We start from the raw sequence: 19,617 nt of genomic DNA on the forward strand, positions 1-19,617 counted from the left end.
TGTGCGGAAGGGGCCACTCATCTTCACAGATCGTGCAATGCTCGGGCCGTGACTGCCTATGTCTGTATCTTATTTATTTATTTATTTATTTATTTATTTATTTATTTATTTATTTATTTATTTATTCGTTCCACTTTTATACCGCCCTCCCCCAAGGGGGATCTTGTGCACAAGATCCAGCCAGCTTCCCCCGCCCCCCCTAGACCTTGTCTGCTTCCTCTCCTTAGTACATTTCCCAACCTGTATGACTTCTGTGGGGCTGAGAGAACTTCGAGAGAACTGTGACTAGTCCAAGGTCACCCAGGAGGCTTCATGTGAAGGAATATACCACACGGGCTCTCAATTGTTGTCAAGAGCCAGTGTGGTGTAGTGGTTAACAGCAGATGGATTCTAATCTGGAGAACCGGGTTTGATTCCCCACTCCTCCGCCTGAGGGGCAGAGGCTTATCTGGTGAACCAGATGTTTTTTCACACTATGACATTCCTGCTGGGTGACCTTGGCCTAGTCACAGTTCTCTTAGAACTCTCTCAGCCCCACCTACCTCACCAGGTATCTGTTGTGGGGAGAGGAAGGGAAAGGAGCTTGTAAGCCACCTTGAGTCTCGTTACAGGAGAGAAAAACAGGGTATAAATCCAAACTCTTCTTCATCTTCTTCAAAAGCCCAGGAACGGGCCAGTAGGATTTCCAAATGAAGGAGAAGAGAATGACGTTGCAAGATCTCACTGGAAAGAAAATAAAACTTAATAAGCCTCGATTTGCTAACAATAACTGGTTGTGAATACATTGTTCTGTCAAATGTTAACATAAACAATAGATGTTTGGCAATTTTTAAATAAAGTGTACAGCAGGTGGCTAAAGGCATATACCCAGCAATAAGTACTGTGAAGGGGAAGGTCAGGCAGCCCTAATTTTTAATATATAAATGAGGCTTTTACAAAGTTTATCTCTGGCTCATTCCGCACATGCAGAATAATGCACTTTCAAACTGCTTTCAGTTTGAAGCTGTGCGGAATAGCAAAATCCACTTGCAAACAGTTGTGAAAGTGGTTTGAAAACGCATTATTTTGCGTGTGCGGAAGGGGCCTCTGTTTTTATCTATGAAATGTTGAAGGCTAGGGAATTAATTATGGCTTCCATACGCAGGAATATGCCCTATTGAACTCAGGGCAACTTTGTCTCCTCAAAATAGGGACCAACATATTAATCCAGACAAGCACCACCCAGAGCCCTTAGGGCAGGGGTCTGCAACCTGTGGCTCTCCAGATGTCCATGGACTACAAATCCCATCAGCCCCTGCCAGCATGCTGAATTTCATATATCGGGGGCAGTCCCTGTTTTATTTATTTATTTGCTTGCTGGCAGGAGCTGATGGGATTTGTAGTCCATGAACATCTGGAGAGCCGCAGGTTGCAGACCCCTGCCTTAGGGGATGGGGCGGTATATCAAAACTAACAAATAAAATAAATAAATAAAACAGGGACTGCCCCGATATATGAAATTCAGCATGCTGGCAGGGGCTGATGGGATTTTTAGTCCATGAACATCTGGAGAGCCACAGGTTGCAGACCCCTGCCTTAGGGAATGGGGCAATATATCAAAACTAACAAATAAAATAAATAAATAAAACAGGGACTGCCCCGATATATGAAATTCAGCATGCTGTCAGGGGCTGATGGGATTTGTAGTCCATGAACATCGGGAGAGCCGCAGGTCGCAGACCCCTGCCTTAGGGGATGGGGCGGTATATCAAAACTAACAAATAAAATAAATAAATAAAGCAGGGACTGCCCCGATATATGAAATCCATCAGGTAAAACTCGCTACCCCTGCCTCTGGAAAGCAGAAAAGCACTCCTGTTGAATTTCTGCCAGTCACAATGAAGCTGAAGATGTAGGGATTCAGTCAGGAAAAAAAAAACTATTGATGTCGTAACTGGCAACCCCTATGCTCAAACTCTACTCTGCAGAGCAAACCTACAAGACGTAATGTCTTGCCTGGAACTTGTAATCAGGGAAAGTAACATGTTTCGCCCTCCTTTAGAGGACCGGCAGGTGTGCGTGTGGGGAGAAGGTGTCATTACACCGGTCAAGAAACAGGTTCCCCCCCCCTCCCTCTTTACGCATCTTGATTGTGGTGGTGCCTCTTAAATCTGACCTGTCAGCAAAGGAAAATGAGAGATGATTATAGGGTCTGAGAAAGGGGCTATATAACAGAAGCATTTGCCCGTCTGCCCTCAAACAACTTTTATCCAGGTGGTGCAGCTTTTTCGTCGCCATGAGGCTACCTGTAACTTTGACTCACCTAACTATTCTCCTCCTGAACATTCTGCCTCTTGCAGCCAGACACGGGAGGACTCTGCGCTTTGTTACCTTGGTACGTGGATGAGCGGGTGGGGGTGGGGAAACACCTGGGTTGTCTGAATGCAGAACTTAATAGAGCCAGCGTGGTGTAATGGTTAAGAGCAGATGCACTCTAATCTGGAGAACTGGGTTTGATTCTCCGCTCTGCCACTTGAGGTGCGGAGGCCTATCTGGTGAACCAGATTAGCTTGTGCACCCCGACACATGCCAGCTGGCTGGGTGACTGTGGGATAGTCTCAATTCTTTGGAGCTCTCTCAGCCCCACCCACCTCACAGGGTGTTTGTTGTGGCGGGGGGAAGGAAATTGTAAACCCCTTACAGGAAAGAAAGGGGGGAATATAAATCCAAACTCCTCCTCCTCCTCTTCTTCTAATACCTTAGCGCAAAACCGGGCTTCTTTTGTCCCATGGGAGGACTGCATGGAGTTTAATGGAAAGACTGGGAGTCAGGGTTCCTGGATTATTTGAAACGTGAGTGAAGGCCTAGGGTACTGATAAGCCGCATACAGAGAAAGGCTCCTTCCGCACATGCAGAATATTCACTTTGAATCCACTTTGCAGCTGGATTTTAACTGTGCGAAGTAGCAAAATCCACTTGCAAACAATTGTGAAAGTGGATAGAAAGTGCATTATTCTGCATGTGCAGAAGGGGCCAAATAGTCAGCATGATGATCTACGGGACAATGAGAGAGTCATTAAATTGCCAAGGGTTCCAAGAGGGGGCCCAGTGTGTCTCTGTATGCATGGTGCACTTCCATTGATTAATTGGCCAAAGAGCCTCCCCCAGCTCAATGGGAGAGTAGGGGAAACAGTACACTGCCGCGCTTATTCTACCCTACCCTTCTGTATCCCAAGACCAGCAAGAGTCAGTTTGAATGGAAACTTCTTACAAAGCTGCTGTATAAGATTCAATTTTGCCTTGTAGCATCACAGCCATTGATTGTCGAGGTGGAGGGGGAGTGAAACCCAGATAGGGCAGGAAGAAAAAGAAGGAAACCGGAGCGCAGATAATGAAGGACCTATTATATCCAATGAAAACAATCAGGGGCCCCATTTTAGAGGTGAAAGAATTATAAAGGCTGAAGGCTGCTGGTCTTGTAGGTTAGAGTCAAGGAGTTGTGGTTTCCTCACTAGGTTTTCTGTACACTGTGATTCCCATATGCCCTTTTTTTCTTCCTCCGCAGGTATATCGCCACGGCGACCGATCCCCTTTAGGCACCTACCCCACAGATCCTCACCAAGCGGCAGCCTGGCCCCAAGGCTTCCAACAGCTCACAGAGGTAGAGCTTAGAGAGGGATGGATTCTTGTGGACATTGCCACTAGTGTATATGAGGGTGAATATGATCCGTGGCTCACTCCAGAGTCAGGAGGCTTCCTGTTTTTGCTTTGGGGTGGAACAGGCCTCCGATGCTGATGAGTGGTGTGTCTTAAGTGGATTTTAATTTTTTTTGTTCTTGGCTTCTTTGTTTCCCCCACTCTTCTACTACAGTTAGGTATTTTACAACAGAAGGCACTGGGACGTTTCCTCAGGGGAAAATATGCGGGGTTTTTAAGTCCTTCCTACAAACCTCAGGAGGTATGTATGCCAATAAAAGTATCTGAATTCTCAGGAGGTAAACAGAGTTGCTGTAGCTTTATTCTTCTGCCCATCATCCTTAAATCTAGCTAACTGCATCAGTGTTTTTCCTTGTTCAAATACAATATATATATAGAAGATCAGAGGCTGACCAAGGATCATATTGGCTGTTCTTTGCTGCAGCACTGCCCTCGAATCTCTCTCCTCAGGGACTACTGCTTCCATAGAGCTCCCAGGTCACCACTGAATTATGGTAGTGAGAAATGTTGTAGAATTTCCTTTGCAGTCTGCCGTGGACAGGTCTGTCACAAAACACAGAATTAGTGACTGCTGTTTTTTAATGGTGGTTAAATGGAACCTCGATGTCGCCCACCTGTAATATGTGAATAATACTGATTTTTACCTCGTTATTTTGTACGAGTGACAATTTGGGCGTTGTGACTTGAATACTAAAGTGTCTTTATTAGTGCTGTTATTTCAAGAAGTTAAATCTTTTCGAGCCTCTTATGTCTGACCATGAAAACACACAAAACTATTGCATTAAATATCACTTTTATCTCATAACTGTGGGGGGGACCCCATTCCAATCATTAAGACAATGAAAGCAAAAAGCTCTCCACAGACAAGGTAGATATGCTCAGGAAGATCACCAGGTATGTGGGAAAACAGCTCTGTAAATTTACCAAAAAGGGGGGGTGGGACAAAGGAAACAGGATAATGAGAACTGAATATGCCCAGAGGTGGGATCCAGCAGGTTCTCACCAGTTCCCGAGAGTGGGTTACTAATTATTTGTGTGTGCCGAGAGGGGGTTACTAATTGGGTCTGCTTTTCCGTTAGAAATTCCATTAGGTCCAAAAATCATAAAGTCCTGTTGTTTCCTATGTGGCTGGTTAGCGTAGGTAGAAAACGGGATAATTCTCCCTGTTGGGCTGTTTTAAAAACATGTTTTAGTAATATGGTAAAGTTCCTTGTTTAAGGAAAGTCTCCTTCTTTTGATTTCTAGAAACAAAATTAAGTATTTGAAAGTATTAAGTATTTGACAGGCAGTCAATTAGAGGAGAATTAGTTGTTTCTGTTGGCAGTAGGCGATAGGACTTGCTAGAAAGAGTTTAAATTATGGACAGAAAGATACCAGATGGAAATTAGGAACTTTTTTTTACAGTAAGAGTTTTTTTACAGTAGCAGAGAAATTATTAATGCCCTGCCCCTGGAATGCCCCACCCCATTGGCTCTACACCACTGTATGAATCCCACCACCATGGGAACCTGTTACTAAAATTTTTGGATCCCACCACTGAATATGCCCTAGGAAGGATGAAATAGTGAAAGCAGTTTTCAGTTCCTTAAGCAAGGGGGGTGTGGGGGGGGGGGAGAGAAAATTTGCCTGCTTAGGACCTTAGTGGATCCTGCAGAGATCTGGAGACAGGCATTTTTCCAAATACTTCCCCTCCCTCCCTTAATTCCTTGCCCCTGTCCTTGTCTGACTTGATTGTGGCGTGATTCATACCCCATTGTGGCCAACGCATAATGTGACAAGAGACGCATTTGTGCCCATTTCAGATATACGTCCGCAGCACTGATTATGACCGCACTATTATGAGCGCTCAGGCGAACCTTATGGGGCTCTATCCAAGTACAGACCCAGAGATCGGCTGGAAGCCGGTTCCCATCCACACTGTGCCAGTCAAGTACGACAAGGTAAATTGTCAACCAGAGTTCTTGGCGGGTAAAGAGGACATTATGCTCTGCTTGTGTTCTGTTCCACACAATGTTTTGTGCCATATCACACAACTATAGTACGAACGGAGTGAACTCCACCATTCAAAATGGTGCACAATAGTTTCAGCAAAGATCGGGGAACTGGGTTATGACCGTGACTCCTTCAATATGCTAACCTTTACTGAAACTTTTGCCCTCATTAAAGAGAGGCTCTTAGCAATGGACTATCGACAACTGCAGAGCTTGGCAAATAAATCTTGTTCACCAACGAATATGTAAATTCCTTTCACGCAGGGATATTATTATTATTATTTTGATAGATGCTGCATTTTAATGGGGGTCGATTTTAACATATAGAGCCATATTTAATAACTATTTAAAAATTTGATTTTATTTGTGCTCTATTTGTTTGTTCGCCATCCTGAGCCCTTTGGGGGAGGGCGGTTTATAAATATTATTATTATTATTATTATTATTATTATTATTATTATTATTAATATTATTATTAATATTAATATTTAAATTAATATTATTAAAATTAAAGGCTCTGGCCCGGGTGGAGGCCAGCCACATCATTGAGGGGCCAGGGATCACCAGTAAATTTGCCTCTGCTGAGCGCAGAGGCCGATTTGGGACATATGGGGCAAGACGGTCCCGTAGGTACGAGGGTCCCAGGCCGCGCAAGGATACCCAGCCTATTATATTACAGCGCTCACAAATCCCATACACAGGAGAGCCTATATGCTGGCTAGATTTAACATCATGCCATCTCCGCTACATAGAGGAAGACTTAAAGGTCTTCCAAGCGATAAGAGGTTCTGTACCTGTAACATAAAACAGCTGGATTCCATCCCACACATTCTCCTGAACTGCTTATTATACCAAGAACTCCGATCCAGTCTGTTCTCCCAAGCTATAGACTCTATGATTGATTATAGTACGAACGGATCACCACAGGAGGTGACTCCTATGAGGGATAATTGATTGTTTTGTTGTTTTAGACAGCCTTTGGTTTGTTTGTACAGTTTTCCCAATCCTTCACTCTCGGCTCCACTGCATTATTTTGTTTTATTAAGAATCTTTGCAGGTAAATGGGATTGTCTGATCATATTGCACGTGCCTCTTGTCGTTGACCTGCATACACGGCCTCATACCTATAATGTGTCCAGCCCCATGTTATTCCTCTCTTTCGTTAGGAATCTTTGCTGTTAGATCCAAATATTTCTTATCACACCTGGTGATTTGCTAGCTGATTGACTGAACAGTTTGTTATCACGTTTGCAATCTGCAGACTGTAAACGAAGCTAATTTAAAATGACCAAAAAACATTTCCTTTAGAGGTATGAAAATATAAATTCCACATTTGCACTCCATTTGCTTTTTTAATTTAATCCTTCAAAATGTGACCGCCCAAAACATGCTACCCTCATGACTTCCAGAGAAGATTGTCGAGTCACGTTGTGCCCAAACCTTTAATTTCTATTGCTGAATTGTGGTTTGTCGCATTCTTTCCTAATTGTACCCTACAGCTGTTGAAGCCGCCAACCCGCACTTGCCTACAATACCAACGGTTGATGGAGGAGACAATTAATTTGCCCAGCTACCAGGCCAAAATGAACACCTGGAAGGTACCAGAGAAGGGAATTAAGGACGGGAGAATGAACGTCACAGGGTTCTGAGGGAAAGGTTTCTCGCCGCCCATTTCGTAAAAACATAGCTGCTGAGCAAACAAGAGGGAGCTGTTGCTGAAAGATCGTTTATGGGCGGTAGGGGCTTCCCGCTCCAACCATAATATCTTTAATTAACTCTGACGCAGTCTGGTGAGGTTGTGAAGTACTTAACCCAGGGCTAAATCTCTCAGGGGGCTGGTGACTTGGCTGACCAGAATGCATCTAATCTACGAGTGAAACCACTTCAGGGCCTTTCCACACATGCAGAATAATGCACCTTCAATCCACTTTGGAGCTGGATTTTACTAGGCAAATCCTCTTGCGGACTGTAGTGAAAGTGGATTGAAACTGATTGTTCTGCAGGTGCGGAAGGGCCCTTAGAAGGGTTAAGGCAGCAGTGTGGTGATGTCTCAGATGCACGACATCTGCCTGGCAAGCGCAAGGTCCTGGGTTCTAATCCTCCTGCACCTCCAGTAAAATGGATCAGATAATAGGTGATATGAAACTCCTCTACTGGAGAGCCACAGGTTGTAGGCCCCTGTCCTGGAGAGTTGTTGCAAGTCAGAGTGACCATGACAGAGTAGAGCATAGGTGTCAAACTCGTGGCCCTCCAGATGTTATGGACTACAGTTCCCATCACCCCCTGCCAGCATCATGCTGGCAGGGGATGATGGGAACTGTAGTCCATAACATCTGGAGGGCCGTGAGTTTGACACCTGTGGAGTAGAGAGTCTATGACGACTGAGGCTGAGATTAAGCTTGGGAGAGCCACTCTTATCTCACCTCGGTCTTGGGTTCTTTTCCCTCCTAATGACTCCAGACCAGCTGATTGTTCAAGGATTTATTGTAAAAGTTCAAAACAAAGAAATAAAACATAAATGCAGTAAGAGATTGCTCGACTGGTTACATTCCTTTTGGTTCTTTGTCCCCATTCCGGGAACCCATGGCCCAGAGATGCTTCTCTGACCACGTCTCAAGATGGAATTCAAAACCCTTTGTTTTCCCCTTCTCAGGAAAACCCTTTGAAGTTTCATCCTGGCACCTCTGCATAGTTTGCTGTCCTCCCTCCAGGAGATCAAAAGGCAAAGATGCTTTTCACAGTCATATGTGACTTCCCTTTCCTGTAGCGATAGCATCATTCCATGACAGAGTCTGACACAATATAAGGGACCTTCAAGTGTCTTCTCTGCTGGCCACCCACCAATTATGTAGTAATTGTCAGCCAGGCATCCAATAGATCATTTGGGGAATGGACAAGGTGCCCCCATAGAGAAGGCCCTGCTCCTGTAGCCACCCATGCCACTTCTGAAGACCAGAGTTTCTAGAGACAGACCTCTGAAAACAATATTACTTCTCAGCAGTCTCAAATTTCCAGTCTAATTCTTCAACTTCCTCTGCCTTGCAGGGTTTCATAACCAAGATGATGAACTATACTGGCTTAAAAACTGAGCATCTGACCCTGAGGGGCCTTTGGAGGGTGCATGATACCCTTTTTTGCCAGGTAGGGAGACAGTCTCTCATTACGGTTCCTTGCTCAACCATGGATAACCTTCACTCACACCTCTCTTTCTCGTTCTTTGCAAGAAAACCCACAATCTGAGCTTGCCTAGCTGGGCCACGCCGCAAATACTGGCCACACTTCAAGAGATGGAAGCATTTAATGTCGAAGCCCACGTGGGAATGCACGCCAGCCAAGAGAAGGCCCGGTTTACTGGTGGTAAGAATATAACTGCATTTCTTAACCTTGTTTTGTTTTAAAATTTTGTCCTGTTTTATATGCCAATAAAGGCTTGTGTTGTGTTGGTGGTAAGAATAGACACCCAAGGAACTTCTAGATACAGGGAAACTGACAAGAGTATACGATGCACTAAAAGGGCCAAGTCAGTTTCATTTGGTGACTATCCGAGGGCACTTCACAGCTAATTTAAAAGCCACCCTTCTCCAAGAACATCAGTGGGAGAATTTAAACAAAAATGCTGTGCTGGAATAGATGATGATGATGATGATGATGATGATGATGATGATGATGATGATGATGATGATGATGATGATGATGATGATGATGATGATGATGATGCTGATGATGATGATGATGATGATGATGATGATGATGATGATGATGATGATGATGATGATGATGATGATGATGATGATGATGATGATGATGATGAAGAAGAAGAAGGAGGAGGAGCAGGAGGAGCAGGAGGAGGAGCAGGAGGAGGAGCAGGAGGAGGAAGAGGAGATTTATACCCCACCTTTCTCTCCTGTAAGGAATCTCAAGGTGGCTTATAAGCTCCTTTCCCTTCCTCTCCTCACAACAGGCCCCTTGTGAGGTAGGTGGGGCTAAGAGAGTTTTGGAAGAACTGTGACTGGCCCAAGGTCACCCAGCAGGAATGTAGGAGTGCAGAAACACATCTGGTTCACCAGATCAGCCTCTGCCCCTCAGGTGGAGGAGTGGGGAATCAAACCCGGTTCTCCAGATTAGAATCCACCTGCTCTTAACCACTACACCGCGCTGGCTCTCAGTAAACTTGATATGAACCAATTGGGATTCGGTCTAGGCTACTCGCATGCAATAGATGTAAGATTAGTTTAATAAATCTAGCAAGATGATAGCTGTAGTTAATTGTCGCAGTTCTTGTCTTTTGTTTGCTTATTGTCTGCCTTTCATACTGAGGCTCCAGGCAGATTACATAATGTCAGGCAGTAAAATCAGTAGGATAAGGAGGCACCTAATACACAATGTAATAGGAGTAGGTTTGCAGAAATTTGAACCAAGCCTGTAGATATGGAACATGACATGTTAAAGAACGCAAGAAACAGTATCAGGGGTGGAAAGCGCTGTCAACCCGCAGTTGACTTATGCTGACCCTGAAGGACCCTCAAGGCATTTACAGGTGGGCTGCTGTTGGATCAGAGACCACCAAAGACCAAACCCTACACATCTCCCCCAGACATTTAAAAAATACAGCACATAACAAACAGGAATCAACCTTAACATTAAGGGTTTGGCTGATGGCTGCCAAGTTCAGGGAGCCAGCAGGGTGTAGTGGTTAAGAGCAGTATCCACTCTAATCTGGAGAACCGGGTTTGATTCCCCGCTCTGCCACTTGAGCTGTGGAGGCTTGTCTGGGGAACCAGATTAGCTTGTGCACTCCAACACACGCCAGCTGAGTGACCGTGGGCTAGTCACAGTTCTTTGGAGCTCTCTCAGCCCCACCCACCTCATGGGGTGTTTGTTGTGGGCGGGGAAGGGAAAGGAGATTGTAAGCCCCTTTGAGGCTCCTTACAGGAGAGAAAGGGGGGATATAAATCCAAACTCTTACTACTACTACTACTTCTTTTCCCTTCCCCCTCCTCCTCCTCCTCCTTCTTGGGGTCTCATTGAATTTACGCCCGAGATCTGTGTATCTTAGGCATATATATCATAAATATAGTTGCCCTGATGGCCCTGGCTAGCCCAAACGTGTCAGAAGCTCACTGTGTTAATAGTTGGATGGGAGACATCAGGGATATCCAGTGCTATGCAGAGACAGGCAGTGGCCAACCACCTCTGAATACCTCTTGCCTTGAAAACCCTGTGAGAGGTTGTTGTAAATTGGCTGCGACTTGACAGAACTTCCCACCTCTGCAAATACAGGCCCCCCCCCCCCGTCCAGAGTGCTGTTCATACGCCCTCCTCCTTGTTTGCTTGTTAAAAGCCTGTTTGCTGCCTCAAATCCTCGGTGGTCTCTCACCTCAGGACCAGTGGTGGGATCCAAAAATTTTAGTAACAGGTTCCCATGGTGGTGGGATTCAAACAATGGCGTAGCGCCAATGGGGCTGGGCGGGGCACAACAGGGGCGTGGCCGGGCATTCCGGGGGCGGGGCATTAATAATTTCTCTGTTACTGTAAAAAACTCTTACTGTAAAAAAAAAGTTCCTAATTTCCAGCTGGTATCTTTCTGTCCATAATTTAAACTCATTATAGCAAGTCCTATCATCTACTGCCAACAGAAACAACTACTTCTCCTCTAATTGACTGCCTGTCAAATACTTAATACTTTCAAATTTTGTTTCTAGAAATCAAAAGAAGGAAACTTTCCTTAAACCAGGAACTTTACCCTAATTCTAAAACATGTTTTTAAAACAGCCCAACAGGGAGAATTATCCCGTTTTCTACCTTCGCTAACCAGCCACGTAGGAAACAACAGGACTTTATGATTTTTGGACCTAATGGAATTTCTAACGGAAAAGCAGACCCAATTAGTAACCCCCTCTCGGCACACACAAATAATTAGTAACCCACTCTCGGGAACTGGTGAGAACCTGCTGGATCCCACCTCTGCTCAGGACTAACCAGGTCTGACCCTGTTCAGCTTGTGTTGAGCTTCCACCATCCAGATCAGAGCAAGGAACAACATAATATGAGTAGAAACGCATAAGCAGCGAGAGCCCGATCAAAACATATGGCAATAGATAACACACAATAGAGGCAAAGTCGTTTGTGTTTCACTCTGGCTTTGCAGGGAGAAACGTCCCAGGTTAGATCTCCTGAATTTCTAGTGCTTTTGACCACTGCTTGTTACTCCCCTCCCCTACCCAATGACTACGTTCGAGTGTGTAAACATAATATCCAACTGCTGAAAACACTTTCCATGCACAGGGTTTATGGGTGGCATTTTGTTGTCTCTTGCCACCCAGGCCGAGTGGACTCGGGCTTGAACCAGACCTGGCTGAAACCCAGGAAACAGACCCAAGAAGTGACCACACAACAGCCTGAGTGTGCCCATTACTTTCTCCCGTGCCCCTCCAGGAGCAAGCTGAGGCCCAGCTTCGCCCAGCATACCCCTTCGGTATGCTTTTCTATCTGCTGCCCTGGTCAGAGAACAAGCTGTGTTTGTGCATCTGACAAAGTCCACAAAAACCTGGGCCGCAAATAAAACTTTTACCTTCGGTCCCCCTTTTCGCTGTTTGATGGCACCCCCCAGTGGACAGAGCTGGTATTTCACATGCCAGAGGAATGAAAAAAGCCACTTCCGCACATGCAGAATAATGCACTTTCAATCCACTTTCACCATTGTTTGCAAGTGGATTTGGCTATTCCGCACAGTAAAATCCAGCTGCAAAGTGCATTGAAAGTGCATTATTCTGCATGTGCGGAAGGGGACTTTCAGACCAGCTCCAAACTAGTTTCTCTTCCAAACTTGTAGCTGTGCCGTCTTCTGTAATGACAGAGAACTCACTGCACCTCTCTTGCCCCTGCCTCTGGCAGAGCTAGCACCGTTCTGCTTTGCCAAGGATCTGTTGTACTTTCTTACACCTCCTTGCATTCTCTCTCTCTCTCTCTCTCTCTGCAGGGTTGCTCCTGGGCGCTATTCTGAGCAACTTCTCCAAGGTCGTATGCAGAGACCTGCCCCTGAAGATGATCATGTACTCTGCGGTAAGTCCTCCTCAGCTGAGCATTTCAAACGGCTGAACGGAAAGGCCCAGACAGTCAAAGTTCTCTAAGAAGAAGATTATATCCCCCCTTTCTCTCCTGTAGGAGACTCAAAGGGGCTTACAATCTCCTTGCCCTTCCCCCCTCACAACAAACACCCTGTGAGGTAGGTGGAGCTGAGAGAGCTCCAAGAAGCTGTGACTAGCCCAAGGTCACCCAGCTGGCGCGTGTGGGAGTGCGCAGGCTAATCTGAATTCCCCAGATAAGCCTCCACAGCTCAGGTGGCAGAGCTGGGAATCAAACCCGGTTCCTCCAGATTAGATACGTGAGCTCTTAACCTCCTACACCACTGCTGCTCTCTAAGGATTCGTTTACCTCACTTATATTCTACTTTGCTCCCTGATGGGGATCCAAAACAACTAGCATCCCTTTCCACGCCTCCATTTTATCACCACAACTCTGGCCCCTTCTGCACATGCAGAATAATGCACATTCAATCACAGGCAAAGGAGGTGGGTTGGGTAATGCCCCCTCCTCAAAAGACGGTCGAATATTATTACCAAACCTGTCACTGAATTGGAATACAGCTCAATTGATTGAGCGGGATTTTGATAGATGAACCTGGTATTTCAGGGAAGGGCAGAGCTAGAACATAAGAACATAAGAACAAGCCAGCTGGATCAGACTGGAGTCCATCTAGTCCAGCTCTCTGCTACTCGCAGTGGCCCACCAGGTGCCTTTGGGAGCTCACATGCAGGAGGTGAAAGCAAGGGCCTTCTGTGGCTGCTGCTCCCGAGCACCTGGACTGTTAAGGCATTTGCAATCTCTGATCAAAGAGGATCAAGATTGGTAGCCATAAATCGACTTCTCCTCCATAAATCTGTCCAAGCCCCTTTTAAAGCTATCCAGGTTAGTGGCCATCACCACCTCCTGTGGCAGCATATTCCAAACACCAATCACACGTTGTGTGAAGAAGTGTTTCCTTTTATTAGTCCTAATTCTTCCCCCCAGCATTTTCAATGGATGCCCCCTGGTTCTAGTACTGTGAGAAAGAGAGAAAAATTTCTCTCTGTCAACATTTTCTACCCCATGCATAATTTTATAGACTTCAATCATATCCCCCCTCAGACGCCTCCTCTCCAAACTAAAGAGTCCCAAACGCTGCAGCCTCTCCTCATAGGGAAGGTGCTCCAGTCCCTCAATCATCCTTGTTGCCCTTCTCTGCACTTTTTCTATCTCTTCAATATCCTTTTTGAAGAGATAGAAAAAGTGCAGAGAAGGGCAACGAGGAAGCTCTATAGGGTACACCCTGATCTTGTATAATCATATTTTGATCAGTTATTCCTGTTCTGCTGCCTGATTTAGCACGACAGCACCTTAATTGCCCTGCAAGGAGCACTGGGCGTTTACAACGGTCGTCCACCACCGTATGCCGCCTGCCACGGATTCGAGTTCTACCAAGAAAGCAATGAGTAAGTCCACTTGGTTACTTCTGTTTAGAAATGTTGCGACTGGGTGTGTCTTGTGAAGATTATCCCTCCAATTAGGCAGAAGTAGTAGTTGTTGGCTTTGTAATGCGGACTTTGCTGGCACATTCGGAGAAACCAGACACTAGTACAGGATAGTGACTCAGCCTCCTGCCACAAATTGTGTTTTAAAAAATCAAGTTTCCAGCTCTCCAGGCTAAGAGGAAAGGAAGAAGAAGAGTTTGGATTTATATCCCCCTTTTCTCTTCTGCAAGGAGACTCAAAAGAGGCTTACAATCTCCTTTCCCTCCCCCCCCCCCAACAAACACCCTGTGAGGTAGGTAAGGCTGAGAGAGCTCAGAAGAACTGTGAGTAGCTCAAGGTCACCCAGCTGGCATGTGTTGGAGTGCACAAGCTAATCTGGTTCCCCAGATAAGCATCCACAGCTCAAGTGGCAGAGCGGGGAATCAAACCCAGTTCTCCAGATTAGAGTGCTCCTGCTCTTAACCGCTACACCAGGCTGGCTCTCTAAGGCTATGTATAATGCCGATCTGTATTCAAAACCAGGGAAAGCAGGAGAGTCTCGATGCACTGAGGTCTTCCGGCCTTCCCATCTCAAGCAACAACACACATTTGCACACTTTAGAATAAGAACATAAGAACATAAGAACAAGCCAGCTGGATCAGACCAGAGTCCATCTAGTCCAGCTCTCTGCTACTCGCAGTGGCCCACCAGGTGCCTTTGGGAGCTCACATGCAGGATGTGAAAGGAACGGCCTTCTGCGACTGTTGCTCCCGATCACCTGGTCTGTTAAGGCATTTGCAATCTCAGATCAACAAGTTCAAGATTGGTAGCCATAAATCGACTTCTCCTCCATAAATCTGTCCAAGCCCCTTTTTGTTTTTGAACAGTTTGTTTTTGAATGTTTTTGAACAGGCCGCAGAATCCTGAGTTTTGTTTGAAGCAGCAGATTATATATGGCCTCAATCTCCGCCCTTTTTGTAGATTTCCCCCCCCCTTCCCTTTAGTCCCATGTTGATTTATATTTTATGCAATACATATTTGTACATTTTAATCCCCTTTCTTTAAAGAAAAGGGCAGTACAGATGGTTCCCCCGGAAAAGCTCCAAGAAATTCCCTGCCAGACGCCGAGGACTCGAAAAGATGGCTAGAGAAATCTAGAGAGGGCTAAACCATGACGGTTAAGAGAAACCTCCGTTTTCTAAGGCATGTACCTCCAAGGTGGAAGAAAGCACTCTTTCCCTGCTCAGAGGCTTTCCTCGAATGTCTGGTTAGCCTGTAAGCAAATGCTGGATCAGTCTGACTTTTCCATTGGTCCAGCAGAGCTTTTCTCATGTTCCTGTCCAACCACCCTTTGTGGTAGGTTAGGTCGAGAGCCAGCGACGGCCCCAGAATTACTCAGTAAGCTTTATAACAGAGTGGGGACTCGAAGCTGTGTGTTCCAAGGCAAACACTGCAATCAGACCACAACTCTGGCTCTTTTCCTGTAATATCCCTTCCAGGAAAGGCAGAGCATGAATCCAGAGCCCTTAACCTCTGCCAGCCACAGGGACCCTTGCAGCCGTGAAATCGCTCGTCAGCAAAACTAGTTGCTGATGCATGAAGTGCAGAGCAGAGGCTAAAGGAGAGTTTGGATTTATATTCCACCTTTCTCTTGAGTAAGGAAACTCCAGGCTTGGCTTACAAGCTCCTTCCCCCTTCCTCTCCCCCCACGACAGACACCTTGTGAGGTAGGTGGGGCTGAGAGAGTCCCGTGACTAGCCCAAGGAAGTTGTTGAAAGTTTTTAGGGCTGGGCTAGAAGAAGAAGAGTTGGATTTATATCCCCCCTTTCTCTCCTGTAAGGAGACTCAAAGGGGCTTACAAACTCCTTTCCTTTCCCCCCTCACAACAAACACCCTGTGAGGTGGGTGGGGCCAGAGGTGGGATCCAGCAGGCTCTCGCCAGTTCCCGAGCGTGGGTTACTAATTATTTGTGTGTGCCGAGAGGGGGTTACTAATTGGGTCCGCTTTCCCATCTCCACGCCCTCGCCTCCCCGAGAGGCATCCTGCCTTTGAACGTGAAGGTTCCATATAGCAATTGCAACTAATAATGTCACTCCCTGAACTGGGTTAATCCCTTTCAGGTACTGCAATTCATTGATTCTCAGCCTTTCGTACCTTTTATCTCACCAGTCTCTATCAAAGAACCTGTGTGTTTCACCATTGCTGTGTTCAGATTTGTGAGTTGGGGCATTTTCTATAATGTGATGATGATTTAGAAATGACCCTGGTGCAAAAAAATTTGGGGGGGTAATCCCCCATGGGGGGGGCATCTAACTCAGGTTTTGCCCAGGGCTCAGGTTTGCCTAGGTACGCCTCTGCCCCCTTTGCTGAGGGGGGGCTGGCAAGGGAACCTGTTACTAAAATTTTTGGATCCCACCACTGGGTGGGGCTGAGAGAGCTCCGAAAAGCTGTGACTAGCCCAAGGTCACCCAGCTGGCGTGTGTTGGGAGTGCACAGGCTAATCTAAGTACCCCAGATAAGCCTCCACAGCTCAAGTGGCAGAGTGGGGAATCAAATCCAGTTCTCCAGATTAGAGTGCACCTGCTCTTAACCACTACTGCTCACTATGCAAAACTATGGTGTTTTGCTAGAAGAAAAACACCATATATCTGAGGAACTGCGATCACTGGCGCCGAGGTGCGTTTTCAACTGCACTTCCCATTTTCTCCTCTCCAGTTCCTTCAGCGTGTCCATGTTCTACCGCAACGAAAGTGGTCAGCGGCTCCACACCTTAACCGTACCTGGCTGCCCCACGCCTTGCCCCCTGCCACTCTTCATTCATCTCACACATACGGTTGTACCCCAGGACTGGGATGCTGAATGTCAAAACCCTCAAGGAGGACCAGGTAAAAAGAGAGACTGCATTCCTGCCCTTTTCGTTTTGCCCTTTGGGGTAGAACAGTGGTGGCGAACCTATGGCACAGGTGCCAGAGGTGGCACTCAGAGCCCTCTCTGTGGGCACACGCAGAGTTCATCATGGGGGGGGGGCAGAAAATCACCCCCCCCCACGCACACACACACACACCTAGGCTGACCTGGGCACGATCCTTTACCTGGGAGTAAGCTCAGTTGCTGGCAATGGAGTTTGTTTCTGAGTAAACCCAGCTAGGGTTGATTCACCCATTCGAAGCATTGCACAGTTGCTTCCCCAAGCTTACTCCTGAGTAACGCGCACCTCGGAGCCAACCTTTTTTCCTAAACTAAAACCTCAGTGTTCAGGTTAAATTGCCGTGTGGGCACTTTGCGATAAATAAGTGGGTTTTGGGTTGCAATTTGGGCACGCGGTCTTGAAAAGGTTCGCCATCACTGGGGTAGAGGAATCCAGGACATTTCACTCCCACCCCTTCCTCAATTCCTCTTGCAGGACGCACTGTAACGGGGCTGGCTGTGATCGTCGCTCTGCTGAGCGTGGCGTTAGTTGGGGCGTGTGTCTTGTACTGGAGGAGGTGAGAAGACAGACGAGCAGCGACAAGGAAAGCCCATATCGATAGAGACAGCCGTCTTTGTGTTTTGTGGGAAGTGCCGTTTAATAGCGGCCTACTAGCATGAGCGATACGGACGAACAGCCAAAGGTCAGCTCCTTTGCACTGCAGTAGGAGAGATTCAGTATAATTTTCTCTCTCCTCCTTAACTGCATACAAAGTTCTCCTTTCTTCCTCACAATAATCCCGTGACCTAGGGAAGGCTGGGACAACACGACCAGCCCAAGGGCAGGTACCCCAAAAGTGATGTTTCTTCCTACACAATCACCAACTACTTCCCCTACTGATTATGCTCCTGTAACGCAGGGCAAGTCAAAACTTTAGCCCATCAATTGCTACGCTGCTGTAGGTTTACAGGAACTAGAGCTAGATATTGAAATCTTACTCCCGTTTCCAACAGAGCTAACAGATCTGTCTACGTTATTATTGCTTTTAGAGAACTCAGGTTTTTTTCTCTCATTTGGCAGCAAACTTTCTTAGAGTCGACTGTGATTTTATTTCTTTATGGCTGTTTTAATTTTTTAACTATTTATTTGTAGCGATGTCTACGTTCTGTTTTTCTCTCATGGCAATAAAGGCTAGTGAATGAGCGACTGTAAGAGTGAAAACAAGGCATCTGCCATAGCATGTCATTCTGTCTGTGGGATACCTGTGCATGCACAATTCTGTCTCCTGAATACAAACATTTCCCCAGCGAGCCAGTGGAAGGAGTTCAGGGCTTCTCTACGGGGGCATCTGGGCCTGATTCACGAAGGTAATTTTTAGCAATCAGGCCCTCTGTGCTTCTATTCAGTGTCTGACATTCCCATACACGCAGCTTCCCCCACAAGCAGGGATTCATCGGAGTTTTACAGCGGTTCAAAGGCAACAAGCGTCCACTCCTTAACGCTGGCAGTTCTTAGAAAGGGGAGGAAGCGACTGGCTGGGAAAAACATAGGCCCCTTCCACACGTGCAGGATAATGCACTTTCAATCCACTTTCACAATCTATTGTCGAAGGCTTTCACGGCCGGAATCACTGGGGAGTTGCGTGGTTTCCGGGCTGTATGGCCTTGTTCTAGCAGCATTCTCTCCTGACGTTTCGCCTGCATCTGTGGCTGGCATCTTCAGAGGATCTGATAGTAGGAATGGAAAGCAAGTGGAGCATATATACTGTGAGATCTGAGCAGACTGGTGCTGAGTGGAGCTGACACTGGGTTGTACCTTTTGACCTCACAGTATATATACTCCACTTGCTTTCCATTCCTACTATCAGATCCTCTGAAGATGCCAGCCACAGATGCAGGCGAAACATCAGGAGAGAATGCTGCTAGAACATGGCCATACAGCCCGGAAACCACACAGCACCCCACTTTCACAATCGTTTGCAAGTGGCTTTTGCTATTCCGCACAGTGAAATCCAGCTTCCAAGCGGATCGAATGTGCATTATTCGGCATGTGCGGAAGGGGACTTGGAATCTTGAGCACCTGTCCCAAGAACTGAATTCCCTTTCCAGGAATGGCGGCCTAGAAATCTAAAATAAATAAATGGCCAACCTGCTTGAAATAGGCATCCAGCATTAGAGTCAATGAACCTGTATACTCCCAGCAGACAGTCAACGGGTGTCACTATTCTTTCCCAGAAATTCATGCGGCAGATCAAGGGTTAAATACGGGCCACCAACCCCCAGGGCTTCCCAACACTGAAAATTCTATCTCCATAAGAACATAAGAACTAGCCTGCTGGATCAGACCAGAGTCCATCTAGTCCAGCATTCTGCTACTCGCAGTGGCCCACCAGGTGCCTTTGGGAGCTCACATGCAGGATGTGAAAGCAATGGCCTTCTGCTGCTGCTGCTGCTGAGCACCTGGTCTGCTAAG

The 19,617-nt window shown here is 46.4% G+C and overlaps 1 protein-coding gene across 1 annotated transcript; it reads left to right on the forward strand.

Annotated features, from left to right (window-relative positions):
• Positions 1-2,253: 2,253 nt before the first annotated feature.
• Positions 2,254-18,355, forward strand: ACP4 (acid phosphatase 4). Its single transcript, XM_048517747.1, has 11 exons — positions 2,254-2,374; positions 3,545-3,640; positions 3,851-3,937; positions 5,499-5,636; positions 7,187-7,285; positions 8,733-8,828; positions 8,912-9,044; positions 12,667-12,749; positions 14,112-14,218; positions 16,953-17,122; positions 17,641-18,355. The coding sequence occupies exons 1-11, from the start codon at positions 2,276-2,278 to the stop codon at positions 17,724-17,726; spliced, it is 1,194 nt and encodes a 397-aa protein (XP_048373704.1). The 5' UTR covers positions 2,254-2,275; the 3' UTR covers positions 17,727-18,355.
• The last annotated feature ends 1,262 nt before the right edge of the window (positions 18,356-19,617 follow it).

Source organism: Sphaerodactylus townsendi, linkage group LG15, assembly GCF_021028975.2.
Source record: "Sphaerodactylus townsendi isolate TG3544 linkage group LG15, MPM_Stown_v2.3, whole genome shotgun sequence".
NCBI lineage: Eukaryota > Metazoa > Chordata > Lepidosauria > Squamata > Sphaerodactylidae > Sphaerodactylus > Sphaerodactylus townsendi.